The 20239-nt window shown below is 34.7% G+C and overlaps 1 protein-coding gene across 1 annotated transcript in view; it reads left to right on the forward strand.

Annotated features, from left to right (window-relative positions):
* Window positions 1-20239, forward strand: part of PIBF1 (progesterone immunomodulatory binding factor 1) — a 121322-nt gene that overhangs the window by 89092 nt on the left and 11991 nt on the right. Inside the window, exons 15-16 of the mRNA XM_055702767.1 lie at window positions 454-584; window positions 9816-9900. Of these exons, the coding sequence (XP_055558742.1) occupies window positions 454-584; window positions 9816-9900 (216 nt within the window). The remainder of the gene's footprint in view (window positions 1-453; window positions 585-9815; window positions 9901-20239) is intronic.

Below are 20239 nucleotides of genomic sequence, written 5' to 3' on the forward strand. Positions count from 1 at the left end.
TGTTCATAATTGATGATAATTGATCAGAGGAAAGGGAACTTTTCTTCCATTATTACTGTGGTTTTATTTAGATTCAATTTACAAGCTGAAAATTCCATTGTAACAGTATGCTGTTTTAAAAAAGTAATTTTGGTTAATAAGATGAACAAACAGATGTTTTTTCTACACTCATTTTTTTCATCAGTGGAAGCTGTTACATTAAAACTCTTGAAAATGGAGATTAGAGAAGTGTAGAGAGCAGTAGCATGATATAAATAATTAGAACGGAAAAGTGAGAAGATGATGTACTAGATCGTGATTTGAGGGTGTTTTCGGTTTTTTGTGAAATAACAGGTTTGGGGCTTATATTATGCAATTGTTAATGATAGATAATATCCAATAATCAATATTAATTAAGTAATCATTCTTTATAAATTATAAAATGTGTAATAGTAATACTTCTTTTTTTGGCAGCTTGACAGAGCAAATTCTTTGTTGGGTCAAGTACAACAACCATACAAATACCTGATTGAAACTGTGCAACAGAGAGATTCTCAAATAAGTCTACAGAAAGAACGTATTATGCAACTTGAAAAAGATGTCAGGTAATTAAAATCACTGTTTCTTTATTTTAAATAGAAAATAAAATCACCTATGTGTTTATCATTGGAAAACAATTATGTTGTTGGCCATGAAGTAGGACATGTTGACACTCTATCATTGACTAGGTCCAGTCTTTACGGTGAAACTATAGCATGTGTGATTTCTCTCATACTGTCAGAAAAAGAGCTTTAGGTTTGGAAAAGCAGCAATGACAGTCAGGTTTAAAGTGAATTTGGAGCTGAGCTCTCATGAAGTAGAGGAATGACCCACCAAATGTACAAAAGTAAAACTAAAGAAATAAAGTCAGAGAAAAATAATAGACTAGTCCACCAGCAAAGGGTATTTCAGGCATAACTCAAGCATACTTCCTCTAGTGGGGAGACTGATTTGGTGTTACATCCAGCTGTCAGAACTCTTTGACCACTGAGCAACTTCCCACCATCATATAGCTTTATGAATTATGTTCAACATCTGGTTCCCAAGTAAGCTGTTATAAAATCATCTGCCTCTTGATTTTTCAAGGAAGTCAATACCTGTGTCCCACTGCACTACAGAAGAGTTAGCATTTTAGCTATTAGATATTTATGTGGTATCTCTGTTTAGGAAATGCATATGGTAACAATTATGAAGCATTGATGTGATTGATTGTATTATGAAGCAATTACATGAAAAATACAGGTTTTTTTCCCCCAACAAATCTGCTGAAGCAATGAAAATAGAAAAGGTAGGACTCACCATAGCTAAACACTTTATCCTACATACTGTCTTACATATGTATCTATTCAGAGTGTTTTGATGGTTTGGGATAGTATTTGTTATGCCTTGAGGAACACCTAAAAATCTTTGTTATCCAAGTAAGTGTATACATAAGTCAATAAATTTATAAATAAACTGAAATATTTATTAATACTTCCAGACAAGACTAGACTTAACTTTGATTTGGTAAGAATAGATCTTTTTTTATTCCTGAATCAAGTGTTTTTACTGTTTTTCTAGACTTTATTTAATAGAAGAAAAACTTCAAAGGTAAATTATATTTTTCCAGGAGATGAAAAATCAGTGTTCTCTATATATAGGATCTTACTTTCCAATTGTGAAAAAAATCATGAAAGAATTGGAACTAGCAAATCAAATTCTTGAATTATAGTAACATGAAAATGTCTGTCATTGTTCACATAGTAGTCCAAATGTCTCTCAAAATCTAGGAAATAAAGGGGTTGAATAGGTGAGGTCATTTCTGAAAGTGTATGTTTTATGCTTTTAAAATATATAAGAAATTAAATGCATAATTAGCATTGGTTCTCATGGGGTTTTATGGTTCATTACAAATAATCTGTATGCACAGATGTTCTTTCTAAATTTAGCCTACAAATTCAGGCACCTAAATAAGGAACTTAAGTCAGGTTTCCTTAGTAGTTCATGGAGGAAGTAGCATCTCCGAAAAGCAATTCAGATTTTGGATGGAGTGAGTCATTTGCTAGAGATGCCTGTTACTTTCAATTAACTATAAAGGGAATTTTTGGCATTTTAAAGTGCCTGAGGTTAAGGAAGAATATGCTTCTGCACCACAGTGCAAGCATTCATGGTAAACATACCAGCAGTACTCTGCTGCCATGAGCTGGGTTGTGCTCACCACTAGGCTGTTTCTGTAAATGAAAGTGTGGTCTGACAAAGAAATATTTTTATCCTTAATGGTTTTGTAGCAAAAAAGTTACACTTACTTTGCACATCAGGTATTTTGGTAAGTGTTTTCCTGTAGCTTCAAATATTCCTTGTAAACTAAAAATAAGTATTATTCCCTTATCACAAGTTTGTCTCAACTTTGCCATAGTTTCTTAGGCCAGAGAAATTCTTGGAAACAGCCCAGTGTCTTAGGTCTTTTGGTACATATCAGTAGTCCCTAATTTTGCTATTCATAACTCCACATTTAAAACAAATGTCCTAAATTGTTAGCTGATATTCCCTGGAGCACAGGAGAAATTATAATCTGGTATAAAATTTATAATGTTGATCCTTTGCTTCCCTGTAAATGTAAAGAAGGTTAGAGGAAGGGATTTCTAACCACTCCAGTCATCTTTTGACATTAGGATAACCTTTTGGAATTTCCTGATGACACTTTTTAATTAAAGTTTCCTTTAGGTGATTTCAGATTACTTTGCAGACCAGTCTAGCTCCCAACTATTCCAGAACTGAATAGAATGAGATTTAAGAAAATCAATGATCATTCCTACCAAATATATGCCAAGTGAAGCTCTGCTGGATCAAAAGATTTACACTGCTATTAAACAGCATTTTGCTGGTTTGTGTGTGGAATATTTTTGAGAGGATGAGTTCAGAGAATTAATGCTCCTCAAGGAGGGCTGTAAATTGTGCAAATAATGTTAGTGCTATTAGAAAAGTAATAGTGAAAACATTAACATGGTTTATGAAGCCTAGTTTCTCTGTATCTTAGAGCTAAGGGGAAAAAAAAGTATTTTTAAAGCCTTTTCAAAAGTAAATGGTTGTTTCAACCATTACTTATAATTAATAAATATTGCAGTTCTGCAGCAGCTTCTTTAAGTTAAGGTTTAATTTATGCTATAGTTACACAAAGCAGATTATTATTATTATTTTTTAAAATTACATACAATATGTGCATTAGTTTTATTTCTAAAAAGCAATTTCACAAGTACCAGCTAACAAAAATAATGTTCAAATCATTGTTTTCAAACAGACTCTTAAAAATACAATCATTTTTGCAATTTTTCTAAAGTCTTGTATTTGAGTACCGTATTGTAGGCAAATTAACATAACTTTGATATGCTTACACCCTGACAATCAAGACTGAATACTTGTTTTAACCTCAGAGCTGCCCTATGCTTGATCATGGTTTTCATTCCTTCCTGGAGGAGTGTTCTTTTGGTGTTGTGTTTTTATCTCACCTGCTCATCAAGAGAGATGGTTCTGCATTATGTAAATTGTAGATTCCTTAAGTAGAGCAGTCACATCTGTGTTATCAGTGCCAGCGTTCTCTTATCAAGTCTTATGTAACTTGAGTGTGGAGGGATCAGCAAGGACTAATTTGCAAGTGAATTTTTTTTTAGACTCAATCCACAATTTGCTTCTGTGCACAGTGATGATGGCCAATAATCTTTTTAGAACATATTCCTTAGGCTGGGTAGGTTCCAGCAGGTTTCCCAGGATGATGAGTCAGTACTTTCTTGCAACTTCATAAATGTTTTGCAGCAACCTGCAGGGCTTTGTATTCCTTGTCTGTTGAGAAGGCTGTTGGTTGCTACTGGATGTGGTTTTGATTCTGTGATGAAACAGACAGTCTTGATTGAAATCAGCACAAGGCAACTATAAGGAAGGCTATCTATGACAGCAATCTCCTTGTGAATGTTCTTGTGCCAGATTTGTACTGATTTTTCACAGAATGGCCTAAAGTGACTTAAAATGTGGTCCCTTGACAGGCAGTAGATCTGTTCAGGTTTCTGCAGACTGCATCATGCTGTGAAAGCATCATTTCTGACAGCAGTTGTTTCCACAAGAGGAGTGGGACAGATTCAGGCAGATCATTTTGATATGAGAAATCCTGCAGATCCATCTACGTTTCCTTTCAATGTGGTCTTCAGAGTTCCCTTTAACCAGAGCATCTTACATGCCTTTATCCTTAAGTGTCATACCTCTAGAGCTAAGGCTGACTTTCAGACCCTCGATATCAAAATGTCCTCCTCACTTGGAAAGACTATTCAAAGAGTGCTCAAGGTTGCTTGTGTCAATAGCTGTCAAACCGAAACACAGAATCACAGAATGGTTTGGTTTGGAAGGGAATTTTAAAGATCATGTAGTTCCAACCACCCTGCCATGAGTAAGGACATCTTCCACTAGATTAGGTTGCTCAAAGCCTTGTTCAGCCTCTCCTTTAAAGGAGAGCAATAGTCAAATAGGTACCAGACTGAATCAAGGCCTTAAAGTAGTATATTCTACCAGAGCTGGAGGTACTTTGTTGGGTTGCTCAGAAGTGTGTCCGTTGTGGACATCTTTCAGACAGCTGTATGGATCTTTAGCTGTATCTTCACTAAAAACTGCAAGAGCTATTGTGGCTAAGGTAAATGCTTAGCTGAGCAGCTGTCATTGCTGTTAACTATTTGCATGAGCAATCTGGAGACCCATCTCCAGGTTATTACAGTGTGTGACGTTACTGCTTAGATTCAAGTGTGAAGGCACAAATGTATTACCACGTGAAGATAAAAGGAGAGGTTGTTTAGGAATAAGAGAAACTGTCAGATGCTGCCCACACATATATTCACTACCACTCTCCTTCTCATCCCCTTAGAATTCTCCCAGGCAGGCCATGGGCTGTGCTGGCACTTGGCCATGGAGAGAACCAAGATGGCCCTGGGAGCAGAGCACTTCATGTGCTTGCGCACTGAGCCATGCACCTGCAGATACACTTCAGATATAAAACCTCTGGTCTTGAGTGACAGAATCATCTGCAGGGTGAATTTATAGGTCTTCCACATATCTCAAAATACTCTGTTAAGTAACCTCTCATTTGTGTTAGTCCACATAGACTCTTGTTAATAAAAGTAAATAGCAACGATTAATAAAAGCAGTGGTATGCATGAAGATAACTCCTTCCTACTATAAAGAAATCTCTCTAGCATACAGCTCTTAACCAGAAATGAAAACATCACATTTAGCACCCCTTGTGAAAAGAAATAAATGCCTTGTAACTATGTCATGCTGTAGGAAAACAAACCTCTGAATTTCATTCTTATGTGTGTAGTGAAGTAATTGTAGTTTTAGTACATAATTTTCTGCTAAAAACATCTAGGTTTATAAATAACTGGAGACATTAAACAGGACTTTATTCATTAAAAGAGGGTGTTTATTTTGAATGCGGTTACTCAAATTTGTCAGTACCAATGGCTGGTTTTAAAAATGGTTCACTTACCCAAAAACACTCCTCAAAAGCCTGACTGTATGGCAAATCTAGAAGCAATACAAGGATTTTGCTCACTAAGAAGCTATGTACTGAGATGTTTCTTACCTAAACTTTTTGGGTTCTCTAATGCCATCCAAACATTATAAAGCTCAACATACAGTGTTAGATGAGTTTTTCCCACCACAGAATGGTCAATGAGCTTTTTATGAGAACATTACCGTTATGTGAGATTTGCATCATCTAGTCTGACACTACTGCAGTTTACCTGGGAAATGCTCCAAACAAAATTCATAGAAAAATATTTCTTTTTTTCTAAAAATGAACATTTTCTGACCTGTATTAGAACCATTTAAAAGTTGTTTGGGTTTTTTTTCAATTTGAAAAAGTAATTTTTTTCAGTTGGGACACTACACAGATGAGGTTTTAAGCCATCTGAAGCACTCCAATTAAAATCATTAAGCAATACTCTCCTAAATGTCTTTAAAAACCTGATCTGTGGTTGTTTAGCCTCACAGTGAGAGATCACAAATTTTTCATGTATTGTCTCTCCTAAAGAACATTTATTTGCAGAAGTTTTTATAACTCCCTCTCTTAACTATATGACTAAAAAAGAAAGTTTGACTTAAGCTTTAAAAATTAACTGTCTGCTTGAGGTTTTCATCTGTAATTTGCAGAGAAGGGATAGCTGCACTATACGCCTATATTATGCATTCAGTTTTATGTAAAAAACTTTCACATGTACTATTTCCATTTTTTTACGGTAATATATGCATGTGAATATAAAATGCAAAAAAATAACTCAAGATTTTACTTCAGTTTTCAACTTAATCGCACAAATAAGAAATTAACAGAAAGGCACAATCCTTATTTCTTACAGCATTTGGGGTACACAGTTCACTGAAGAAGAAACTTACTTTTTTTCAAATGGAATAGAAGTAGTAATAAAAACCAGTAATATATGAAACCATGTTTATCTAGTGTGTTGAGCGTAAGCATATTATGCAGACCATCTAATAACAGAAGCTTCTCAACAGGCTAGTAGGTAGTATATTTAGACCAGAGATTTAAAAGGTGGCTTAATTGCCCAGATTCAAAAGGCTTTAAAAGTCAGACTGTGAAATGTTAATCTCCATTCTGCAGAACAATCAAGTCACCTAAAAATGTCTTGCTTACAATATCCAAACTACCTTGGCTTTAGATCCTGAGTAAAGTGAAATGAAACAAGCCAGTGGTTGCTATGAGCAATGTGTATGTATATGACAAACATATTCCATGGTACGTCCTGGATTCATACCTGGTTAGGTTTTGAAAGCATGATGGAATGAAGCAGAATCTCCTCTCAGACATTTGGGTTTCTTCTGGAAACCCAGGCACACAGAAAAAGCAGGAGCTGCATTGCTTTTCAGTGAATTCTCCAACCCAGACTTCTGGGGCTATGAATACATGATGTATCTCAAAGGCGACCTTCTCCTCGCTCAAGATGGAGCAGTCAGTGACCAGGAGTATGGAGCACAGCATGGTCTACACTTTTGTTTACACGACAGTGAAAACAGTCATTTATGCAGTTAAATAACTCCAGGGATATTAGATCATTTTGACGCAATCCATTTCTCTCAAGTGTTCACATGTTTTCACCCCAGAGCAAGTCACTGGAAGATTTCTTTTCATGTTTAGTGCTCTAGTACTTTAATACCTATCTGTATCATGAAAACTTAGAAGTATGGTTAGTTAGAGATGGTCAAGAAGATCCTGTCTCTTCAGAGGAAAGTTACAACCCTTGAGCTCAGGTATGAGAAGCTGGTTTGTCTAGACTCATAGATTGTGGTTTCAGAACCATAGTAAGACAGTTAAATCACTCTGTCACCAAATGGAGCAGTCTCATCCTTACTTCAGCTGTGGGTTTCCACTGTACATGGTAAATCAAGTTGCTTTGGTGATCCACGTGAAAAATAACCTTTAAAAAGACTCTATAGCTTCTATACAGATCAATGAAGTGTCCTATTTCTGTGGTCACAAATTTTCGAGTACCAACATAAATAGCAGGTTACCCATATGTGGTTAGGGAAGGATGATCTTTCAGCAACAGTTTTCACTTAGGTCAGCTGAAACAAAGTGTAAAGCTACACTGCCAGTTAAAACTGGATTAGGTTAAACTACTGTTTGATGGAAGTGTAGGGTAGTTTAAAGCTAGAACCTCCTGACTGTTGTATCCAAGGTGCTTGTTCAGAACATTTTCATAACAGGAACTGAAATGGTCAGTCTTCTTCCCAAAATTGAACTTTTGAAGGTATTTCTGCTTTACTTGGTCATTAGGTATGAGTTTATTATTGTTGTGCCTGGTAACTGTGTTCTTGCTCTGTTAAATGTATATATGCCTCTTCTGCAGTATTCTTTCAGAAGTATATGAATTATTTCCTTCTATCTGCAATGGTGAAAAAGCATAGTTATTGCAAATCTAATAAATCTGAAGTCTGCACATGCTTTGATAGTTCTATAGTCATATGTATGACAGAAAACACATCAAGTTCTACTGAATGACGTAGCAATCTAATTCCTGTATTTGACCATAAACAAAGAAAATTTCAACTGCTCCACATAGATCAGTCGTGTCACATTGTTTCAGAAGGTATACCTAGAATAGGTTCTGTTCTGTAGATGAAATTGAACCTTGAGCATGAATTTCTGGTTTAGTCATGAACACTGATGTTTATGCTTATCCATCACACTCTTTAAGGCATAAAGGAACTTTTATTATTGCTTCTCTAATAAGTTTGTGAGTCATTCTCTAAAACGATTGGTTTATGCTGTTAGGAAGTCCAGTAATCCAAGAAAAACTGACATATCAGTAAGTTGCAACACAGGAACCCAGGAAAAAAATAGTACAGCAATTGCATCATGAATAAAAATGTCACAGAAAATAAAACTCTTGAAAATTTTAAAATATCCTTGTAGTTTTTCATAAATGTTACTACTTTCCTTTTAAATAACTCTGACAACTAAGCAATTTGGCCAAAGCGTACATTTTTTTTCTTAGAATTAATGAATGCCTAGAAGGAACTGACAGTCATAATTTACAGTACAGAGCTTGCAAGGAACTTCCAGAAAATCTCTGGGGCAAAGGATGATGTTGCTTATTTGAAACAAGCGGATGATATGCAGCCAATTAAAGAAAAGGTTGATTTATTTTGTTGATCATTTCTGGATTAAATACTAGGAATGTTAAATAATTTGTGTTTGTGACACATGTAATTGCTCCATTCCATTTATAAAATTTTAATACATTTGCTTTTGAACTCCTGACCTGTATTCAGTATTACATTTTTGCAGTCCATATGCAGAATTGCATTTTTCATAGTTGTTGATTTATGTGATAGTTTATATTGTACAAACTATTTAGTTAAGTCATGGTAATGGCTTGTATAACATTGGTCTTCCAAGAAAATCTCTGTGGCTGTTTTAACAGACTAGATTATATACTGGTATTATATATGCATTAGTCTGAAATTTATTGTTGGAAACTGATGTTGGGGCTAAATATGAAAATACATTTAATTATATTAGAATTGCTGCTTGGAATCAGAATGTGTATGCTAAACATTTCAAATGCTCATATTCTGTAACTAAGAAAACAAAGAACAATTCAATGATATTGTGCTAGAAAAGCATGTCTTCATGATAAAACAATTTTCATACCTGGTTCACAAAATAAACTTGATCCCATGCGTTATCCTGGAATATAAAATAAAAAATGGCAAAAACACATTTACAATTTCTTCAGAAATTACACAGCTAAAAGGGAGAGGTGGTTCTTCCTTGTATTTGTTATTTTCAGAATTCTAAGTACAGTAGTATAAGAAGAGGTCATACGGAGTGAAGAGCATGTGCTGCTACTAGTGATGCGTACAACAAAGAAAGCCATGTTTTGATATACTAGGAGATATAAGGAACCGTACTTTGCTTATGAAATGAGCTCATTTTGCCTAGAAGAAACTGAGAGATAATAGTTAGAGGATTCTGATAACTTAAATTGTCCTTCAGAATAAAAAAAACCCCAACATATTTTATGAAGATTTTGAGTAGTACTTCTGTTTGTCTAAAATAAGATTTTGCATGCATCAGTTCATTCAGGCCCATTTATAAAAACCCCAATTCTTGAACATAATGAGTGATCATTTGATACAATTACTCAAGCAGATTTTCATTGCCAGTATTTAGCTTTAGAAAATGCATGTTTTGGCCAACATACAAGATTAAAAGAGATTATCTGTTGCTATTACTGCATTTCCTATCCTTTTTCTACCAGTCTTTTAAATAAAGAAAAGACAACTTTGCTGCGTGTCAAGAATCAAATGGCAGTGGATTTGGAGAGACTTCTAAATCACCGTGAGGTAATCTTCCCATTTTAGCATTACTGCCATAAGTGTGTTTTTTCTCTCCTCAGCCTTAAACCATGGGGGGAAAAAAATGGTTTACTTTGGTTTGATTTGTTGGGGTGGTTTTTTTTTGGTCTGTGTCATTTTCAGAAGCACAGGTGATCATATCAGGCACTGGGGAGGCTCTCAGTTGTACTTTCAGTTGCTAAATTCTCTCAGATGACTTGGTCTCACTGTTCTTTCTTTTCTTATGCATACAACAGACATGCCTTGCAAGTGTTTAGTCTTTGTCAGGCATTTAGCAAGTATTTAGATAAATGTGATCAGATTGATACATGCATAATCTGAAAGGCCTGCATGTGCCACAGTATGCCCCGGTATCTCTCCCTGCTTTTCCCAGTCATTGAGACCAAAAGCCTGAACAAAGCATTGCACAATTCATTTCCTGTACACACATCTGAGTTTCTTTTCAACTCCAAAACAGGATTTGGGGAGAGGAAACGAGGTAGTCACACAGGTTTCATCCAGACAAGAGTCAGGGTACTTCTTTATCTACTTATCTGGGTTTCATTCAAGCAAGGAGTTACAGTGTTACTGAAATACACTCTCAGATCTAAAAGTATGCAAAATCTTGCCATTTAGACATAAATGCTTTATATAAGGATTCCTAAAAGGCTTTTGTCAAGATTTCTCTAAACAATTTTAAGAGATTAACAAGTCAAGGAGTATGAGAGAAAAATCTTTCTGCAGATTAGATGTCTGAAACAAAAGATAGGAATAAACACAGTTTACTGAAGGAGTCCCATACACAAATGATCTGAAAAAGAGTGAATAGTAATATGGGAAGTTTTCTGAGGCTACAGAATACTGAAGATATAAAACCAAAAGCTAACCATGAGCAGCTGTTTAAATGATCTCCCAGAGCTGCTAAATGATTTTCAAGGATTTGCAGAGAAAATACATTAGTGAACAAAAATTATGCATATGAGGAAAAACAGCACAAGTTATATATATGCAGTAATGGGACCTAAATTCCCAGTTACCTGTGAAGAAAGATCATCACAGAGTCATTATATCAATAGTTCTCTGAAAAATTCCTTTCAATTCTCCAGCTGGAAAGAGAGAAGATGGGGAGATTACTTTCAAGGAATCTACCACTGTCCTAAATTATCTTGTCTGAGATTGCATTATCACTCATTCTGATACCATTATTTCCATAGAAAACTGACTCTCCATGCACTTCTTGAAGTCCTCTCACTCCACCTCCAAAATTCTTCCCTTCCATCTCCTTTCCTTGCTGTTCTCCCAGATTCCCTTCTTAGATCAGTAAACCAAAATCCGTGTCATGAATTTGTCCAAACCAGTTTCTCTCTGCTGACCAGTTACAAAACCGTTTTTTGTTGAATGAAACCAAAACAATTTCACTGACAGCTTAGTCTACGTGAGTGTCAACTTCAGTGAAAACTTACTAATTCTGTTCCCTGAGTGCAGATCTCAAATGTGAAATTATCACCTTAAAAGTAAAAAGAAAACAAGTGTTTAACTTGTTTAGTTTCTGCGCTGAATCACACTGCGTATTTGTCTGATGCAGTTTCCTCCTAGAATAGTTTTTGCATTTAGCTCTCTGAGTTGATTGTAGTGGTTATGAAGTTCCCTGCATAGAGATTAAAATAATCTAATTACAGAACAGAGTAATTGAACATACTTCCCAAAACTGCAGGTGTCATTGACCCGGCAGGAGCATCTGTAGGTACATCAGAAGTAATCATTTGATAGCTCTTATTTCTGATGTCTGTATCCACATCATATATTTAAATTTCAAATTCAAGGCTGAGACAAAGACGTATGTTCTGTTTGGATTATATTTGGGTTTGCTTTTTTCTTTTGTTTTTTGGTCATTTTTTTTGTTCATATGAAACCCACTGGTCTTCTATTAATTTAACATAAAATATTTAAAGTATTTCTAGATAATTTATAAGCCTTATCATTATATTAATGCATTATCATATCATTATATTAATGATATGAAAAATACTCTGAGGAAACATGACTTAATTGTATAAGTATATAGTGAATGTTCTGAATTTCCAATATGATAGGCCCTTGGCAGGCTAATTTCAAATTAATTTCTTTCAAAATTTCCTGTTCCTATTTCTTCTCTCCCAAGTAGCGCTGCTGCCAAATAGTTCTGCTCTCAAAGTAGTTACGCTTTGGGTGCCTAGTTTTAGTAGTGTCATATCAACCAGCATGCATTGCAGCTGATTAAAACCAGTAGAAAGTGATAAAGGTAAAATTTAACAATGTTTTATGAGAAAACTGTAAAATTTTCTGCTTCGAAGCAATGCGACGTTGTTTACATCCAAACAACGTTGGCCCCTATGAGTACCCTCACGAACTCTTCCTGATATGCAGCAGTTTGCTTCTTTGTGTCATTTCACCACTTAACATTTTCAAACTGTGGCAAAGGGTGCAAGCAAGGCTGAGTGAGGCAGGCTTTGTAAAAAAGAAAGCAAATACTTGAGTCTAAAAGAGACTTCATCTTGAATGTTCCTTTGGATGTTAAAAAATTGATCAAAAATTTCCAAAATTATTACCGTTTTGTCAAATTTCTTATTATATGTTAAAACTAGGCCATATTAGTCACATTGTTTTACTTAACAGTGGTAACATTTTTTCAAGTCACCTATGCAGAAAAGGCTATAAATACTGAACACCCCCCCCCCCCCCCCCCAAAAAAAAAAAACCCAACATTAGAAGTGGCATGTTTAGGGCAAGAAAATTACAAAATGCCAGTACAATGCACAAAAAACCCCTAAGAAACACAAAAATAAGCTGAAGTTGTTTTAGAAAATGTGTGAAAATAACAAGAAGCGTTTGGGGGGGGGGCTATGTATGTATATGTTAAATTTCTGTCATTTCTGTTTATTCTTAATGTAGCCTTTTATTTTTTACTTTTAATGCAGTCTTCTTTCAATAGTTTTACAGTTTATGAATTTCTCTAAAAGGCAATTATCTCTTGTATTGAAGTCTTTGTATAGGATAGGACAATTTAGTTTGAGTTAGTCTTCAGTTAAATTTTTTTGCTGTCTTAATAAAAAAGGGAAATATGCAGTAACATCACCGTTTCACAGTAACTATCCCTGCTAATAGAAAAAAAACAATCCAAATTTTCTAATCTTGGGTTAATAAAGACTTAACTTCATTTAGACAAAGTATGTATTTTTAAATAAAGGTAACATGCTATCTGTAAACATAGATCTATGCAATTTGAAAAAATATGAATTATGGGATTATGTGTTCTGTACGTGCTATCCTGTAATATGATTACTATCAGTCTTGATTAGTCATTGCACATACTAAACTGTCATGTCTTGTTAGGAATTACTTTGTTGCGCTCATGTTTGCAAGTAAAAACATTAGAATTCTGGAATAGATAAACCCAAGATATTCATAGTTCACATAAAATGAAGTTGAGGTATGTTCAAAATACAAGCAAAATGCCAAAACATTGTTAAGGCTGTCTTACAGTGACATGTTTCAATAAGTATAAAGTTTTGACTTAAGGTATTCCAGCCTGTGTGGTCTCAGACTGTATTAAATCTTTTTAATGAAATGTTAGAGATTGAGGGGCTGGGGGTTTTTTTGTTTTTATCACCTTGTAATATCAGATGGATTCATAATGCTTGCTTTGGAGGTAATTATGGCATTTTATACACTTTTTAAATAAAGAACTTATGCTCAAGCTTAATCTTATGTCCTTTTCACATATCTTAATTTTGGAAGAAAAAAACAATCTTGGAAGAATTTATATAGGGCTCTTATGTGAGTTCTTTTATTACAGGAAAAAAATGACACTGGATATTCATGTAATAAAATAGTTCATTATTTCAAATTATGTAGACAGCTAATTTGATGATGATTATTTTATTTTGCTGTGGGAAATTAAAGTTAAAATTGGTCGTTTGACTATGCACATTCTTTAAAAGTTAGGTCCACCCATGAAAGAAAAATTGACGCTTTTTTTCCTAGGCTATATTCTTGGCCTAAATTCTTAATTGTTTCTTGGCCTGCTATTTCCTGGGTTTTTTTCTGAATTAATTAGTAAATGAATATAGGAAACTTTTTAATCTAGCTTCTCATTTAGATCATTGAGAAACAGCTGATGCAATAATATTTCTTATCATCTTCATATGGATAAATTCAATGGCAAGGGAATTCAATGGCATTATCGTGAATGATTCATACCCAGGATCATGCTAAGATTATATTCTTAGAGGTTCGTAATAAAGCTTTCACAGTGCTGCTGCCCACTTTGGTGTGTCAGAAGGAACTGGGGTACGCAATACTGTGATGCCGTTTGTAAACCCCTCAATGCACGATAGCAAGTACAGTTAGTACAGCCAAATTTTTGAGCTAATTTCAGACTGAGAAATTTTATATGTTTTGTCAAGATAAGCAATGGGATTTTTGATTGTTTTCCCAGATCCATCAGAAGAGTCATAAAACATTGTTTGGAGGAACAATGGAGTCTCCCATTAATAACTTTCTAGTAAACAGTGTTTGGTTTTTTTTAAAAAAAGGGTATTTCAAATCCAGATTTTTTTTGCATTATTATTTGTAGTCTATGTTCTCTTTTTAATCTGAACTTTACACTTTTGACCCTCTGTCTTTTACTGTGGATAACTGAACCACACACAAAAAAAGATGACTTGTGATCTTGATTCTTCCCACTCTTAACTTCAGCACTTACCCCCAGATTTGGACCCTTGTTGCCCTAATGTCTTGGTATAGTCAGGGGCGCATGTTAGAAGGATGTTTCTTCAAAGCAAAAATCAAGATGAAATTACCCATTATGCCCAAGTTGAGGCAGTAGCTATAACCTCTTTGCTTCTGATTCTTCTCTCTCCTCTTGCACCAGCTCTGGCACATTTCTAATACTGCACAGGGACCATACAGATCACTAAACAGAAACATAACCTGACCAAAAAAAGAATACCACAAAAGTGAATTGCTCTCTGTTAGGTTAGCAATTTGAATTGCTTTTGGAAAGGGTCCAGCAAGGAAAAGAGCAAGTAAAAATATTTATATGTCAGTATTACTTACCTGTGAAAAAGAGGGCATTTTGTGTCCAAAACTGTGGAGTAGAGCACACCGAGCTTCTGTGGCATCCTTTATCTGCATCCAAACTTTATCCTTTCGTGCATGTAATGGGCATCTATAACTTAAAGGCACCAAAGTGCAATTTGCTGTTAAGTGCTAAAGTTAAGTGGGATGAATCCACTAAATCTTTTTAGCTGAAGGTCTTGAACCATGATTCCTTTTATCTGGGATTTTTTTTTTCCCTTCTCTTCCTACAGTCAGCCTTTGACTAAAAGAAATATTTACCGTGAGCTCTGTGATCTTGGCACTTCCATTGCCTTTCATGCTTGATGCAGTTGTTAGTATTTTGGAACGTCAGAAGTGCAGTTTTAGACTTTATCCATTGGCTTGCAAGCTTCAGATGAAAACTTGGAAGGGCAGTCTGTCAGCACTCAGATGTTTGGCAAGAAGTTTTAGTAATCATTTTCTGAGGTTACATTTAAGAGGTTATAAATTTGCTGTGCTTTGATGTATGACATTGTACTATCTCTTCAGATATTTAAGATGCAGACATATTATAGTAAAGAAACCAAATAATGCACACAAATAAATCAATTTATTTTAGTTTTTCCAATTCAAAGTACAGAATGTAGAAACAGAATTCTGAAATCTTGAATATTAACAACCTGCTGTTTAGATTTTTGATGTGGAGTTCATAAGTCGTTACGGGGTGGGGGCGGGGAGCAGAACAGAGCCAGTATAACAAATGGAGGCATTCTTTTCATGTTTTAAGTAGAAATATTCTAGGAGACGTGAGAAGAAACAGAAATGAGACAGTGGTGTAAGAAACACCAATAGAAGGCTTTAAATGGTATTCCTTTAAGTGCTAAGACCAGTTTCAGTTTATATGAACATAAGGGAGTCAATTTGCACTACTGTTTTTTAAAAAACTGCTTGTAATCACCTGTGTGCAGTGTAGTCTGGCAATACAGTAATTTTTAATCTATAAAAGTACAACAAATATTGTGAAACTATTTTAGTGAGAAATAAAAGGGTAAAATTTATGGCATAAACACTGCAAATGAAGGCTGTTTATAATACTCATTATTTTCTTATAATGCAATTGTTTATGCAGACATGATCACTTATCAGCACATAAATATTGTATACTGGTTAAAATTATATGAAAACCTGCTGATATTTTACCTCCTTCATACATCTGTGCACTTGTGGTACATTAGCAGCTGTGCATACAAGTGATAGAATGTAAACTTGCTGAACTAGTCACCTGCCTTATCGGCACATTCATGTGTTACTGTGCCAAAGCTCTTCATGTGAAGTTAGTAACCAGAAACCAGGCTCTGGCTATCTGCTATGGGACAAAGTAGAAAACGTGTAGTAGTAGTTTAAATAAACCTATTTTATATCAATTAGTTAAATGGATGTAGACACATGGGATTTAATTGCTATTTGGTTACTTAAATCTGGTTATCTTATGTCAGTAAATTGTTGTGTCGCTTGAATTGAGTGGTAAATCTTTCTAAATATGTGTACCTGAGTTGGTATTAATCTTCAACTAGAGCAGATTAAAATTTATTTCTGTTATCCATTGCAAGCTCCTATTATTTTAAAAACATACTAAAGTTTAAAAAACTCTTATTGAGTGATTCTTGCTGAGAATAGTCTACCAGGTTAATATTAAAATGCTAATTGCCTAAGTGACTGTTATGTTGAATTTATTTTCCAATTGGCAGGTCAGAAGCTTTCCAAATCCTATGTGTAACTCCCCATTTATGAGTAAACCTGATGTTTATCTTTTCCCCCTTTCCAGGTTTTCGCAGTTTCTTAACAATATGTCAAAATAATCCCGTTTAATAATTAAGTATTTCTCTGCCTTTCACCACATTTGTGAACACCTCACAAATATTATTCTCAGAATTTAAAGCAGCAAAGTATCACTACCCATTTTGCAGAAGCAACAACCACAATGAAAGAAATGGTGTTTTATCCAAAACTCCCCAGAGTTTGTGGTAGAGGTTAAGAGTTCACGTGTCCTAATGCAATACCTTAATCACAACCATTCTTTCCTTATGTGTTTCAGTTCAAAAACCTGAAAAGAAAATCTCCTTAGTGTTTTTCCTAACTAGACAAAAATTCTTTTCTCCAAGTCATCTTCTTATATATAAACTGATTTTAATTTGAAAGTAGTATCAGAAGCAAATCATGTTTTCACTTTTTATTGTTCTGAGAATTTAAATTTACATTCATTTTTTTTAATCCACATCTCCTGAAAAAAGGTCACTTTTCAAAGTCCTGTGAGTCTCTTAAAAATGAAATCTAATGTGTTTTTTTTAATTTGAACTGTAGAATGGATATTATTTATATTTTATATTAAGTTTTCTGGAAAAAAAAAGAGGGAAAAAAATCACAGCAGGCTGGAGCGCTTATGTGAATGAGATTAAAAATGTAGCTTATTTTGTCCAAGCAAACAGAGGATCTGATGGGGTGCAAGAAAAGGAGAGAAACATAAGGCAGCATTGTGAAGGTAGTAAGTAAGGACACAGAAAAAGAGAACAAGTGAGAGAGAGAAAGGTGAAGTTAAGAACAGAAAATAGTTACTTCATTATCTTTAAAATGTAGAAAACCTGACTTCTTTTGTTTTTTAATAAGTGGTTGCCAAATGCATTTTCCACGTGTGTGTAAGACTGGAGAGAGCCCACGTGATCAAGCAGGTAGAACAGTTACTAATTAGTCCTATTAGGATATGCATAGTTTGTTAATTGCTCTAAGAGTTTTCCAAGAGCTTCTACAATCAGGCTAAGGTTCCTGAGGATTTATATAAATCTTGATGAATGTTAGACTTTAAACATGGCCACATGAATTATCAGAAGCATTTGCAATTCCATGACATTGTTCCAAAATTTTGTTTCCAGTGTTTGAGAATCTAGTCGTGTCTGTGCTTGCACATACTCATCTAATGTCATGTCCTGCACAAAACCTTATTAATTCTCAATAATTATCCTATTACCTGGCCCACAAAAATGAAAGAAAAGACAGGTGTTTTTATTCTTCTTTTCCTCTGTTGAGGCCAAGCAAGGTCTCCCGAAGTATCTGTGCTTTACCTTACTTTGACCGGTTACTCCTATATTCTCATGTTTATCTTTCTTCCTTTTGTATTACCCTTGGGGAATGCCCCTCACTGCTAAATTCTCTACACCCACAGTTTCATTCTCTCTCAGCCATGACCTTGAGGTTTCCAGATGAGTCTTCAGCATGTCATTATTAGTCATAGTTTAAGTATGGCTAATAGTATCCTTAACTGTAATTAAGTCATGCTGAAGATTGACTAGAAGCAACCTAGGAATGAAAGCCAATGTGTTGGATATAGGAACCTGGAGAGCAGCAACAGCTGCCATCTGCAAAAAACAGAGGTAGAGAGAAGTTCAGAGGCTCATAAAAAGCTTTGGAGTCATCAGAGGGAGGGCAGTACGTGTTTAATCAGGGGTGGAAGCTTAGTGGATAAAAGAATAAAACTGCTTTGTTGGGGGAGAGGGGAAGGAAGGGGTATCTGCAGGGGTTGGGAAGACATGACTGAGAAGAAGTGATTGGTAACAGGTGCCTTCAAACAGTCTCTAGCTCTGCCTCTTTCCCCTCTTTTCTGTGTAAAAGATTGTACATGATAACGCCAAAATTATTTGTGTTTCTAAAGTGAATGACTTCCTGCTCATCTATGTGCTGCAACTTGTTTTATATAAAAAAAATGCTGATGTACAATGCTTAGCTCTCTTTTTAAATGTTAAGCCACAGAGTAATTATCATTTTTCTTATGCTACGTTTATGTTCCAAGATTCTAGTTTCTATTAATGTTCTGCATGTTTTCTAAGTAGATTACAGGGACATTTCTGCATCACAAGTAAGCCCTGGAGCTATTCTCAGCTTAAAGCTTGGAGAAACAAAGTGACATTTACATTGCTAAATGAGTGTTGAGAAGTTTCTGGCTCTTTTTTTACAAGGAAAAATGTGCTTCTAAGCAGTATTTCTCATTTTTGTTACTTGTTTTGTTGCTGTCAAGCTTTAATAAAACTTGAATTCCAAATAGTACTGAATGTAGGAAGAGGAGGGACTTTACAGCTGAGTGCGTTCATTCTTTTCTTGGAGCTGTATTATTCAGAATGTCTTACTAGTTTTCACATATATTCTTTAAAGAATTATCCTTCTATTCACAGTGGTATAACTAAACAATTGCATATGAAATGGTGATTTCTACTGAGCAATTTACTAAACCCTGTTAGTATAAGATTTCTAAGATTCTACAAAAAAATAATGTCAGTTAATATAAGTCAAATCTAAATACACTTTTTGCTCTTAAGAAATAGGAAGTTTCAAAGAAGTTTCATAGGCAAAATGCAACTTACTTATGGATTATGGGATGAAATTGGCATGTGTATTTTAAATTACACGGTTTTTAGAGAGCCAGAATCAGTTAAAGTGATAATCACTTAAACAAGAAATTGTTGGCTGTTGAGCAATCTGAAATTGTTCAGATTTTCTGAATATTTAGCCAATGCTCTGTTGTGTTCATTTTTCCTGTATTGGCTATGAATATTTCCATCACATTCTGCTGCTTATCTAGCAGTGTAAAAATTTTAATTCTGTTCAGTTTATGGTAACATTTGAATATTATCAAGTGGAAATTGAATTTAAATACTCTGTAAGAAAAAACAGGGAGAATCAAACTAAAATGTTACCCTCTCAGAAAACATAGGAACTTCTACATAATAATTTATGGGAATAAGGCTGGTTTGACATTTTAGTATTTTTAGCATCTGTCTCCTGTAAGTAGGACTTACTCAAGAAAGCATACTTTTTATTAAACTTGAATTTGAGTAAATTAATGTCACAATGGATCAGATTAAAAAAAATATTTGGGGATATAGTCCTAGTTATAATTGCAAATCATTTCTGATCTTCAATACAAAATGCAAAAAAACTTTCAGAATTTCACATGCAAGTTCAACTCCTAAGAATTACAACTGAAATAGGCAGAGATTCTTATGTATATAAAAAGACAGTAGCTGTTAATTGCAATGACTGGGCCATTTGATTGTTGCCATAGTTCTAATGAATTCACTTTATAAAACTGGAATTAGTTTGTAGACCGTACAGTCACAGATCTGTCAGCTTATTTTATGGTTTTATGTGCACTGGGATACAGAGAACTCCTGAATTAAGTGTAGTGCAGAGAAGCTATCAACATATTCTGCATATGGTCTGG

This window comes from Falco cherrug, chromosome 2 (assembly GCF_023634085.1).
Source record: "Falco cherrug isolate bFalChe1 chromosome 2, bFalChe1.pri, whole genome shotgun sequence".
NCBI classification, from domain to species: domain Eukaryota; kingdom Metazoa; phylum Chordata; class Aves; order Falconiformes; family Falconidae; genus Falco; species Falco cherrug.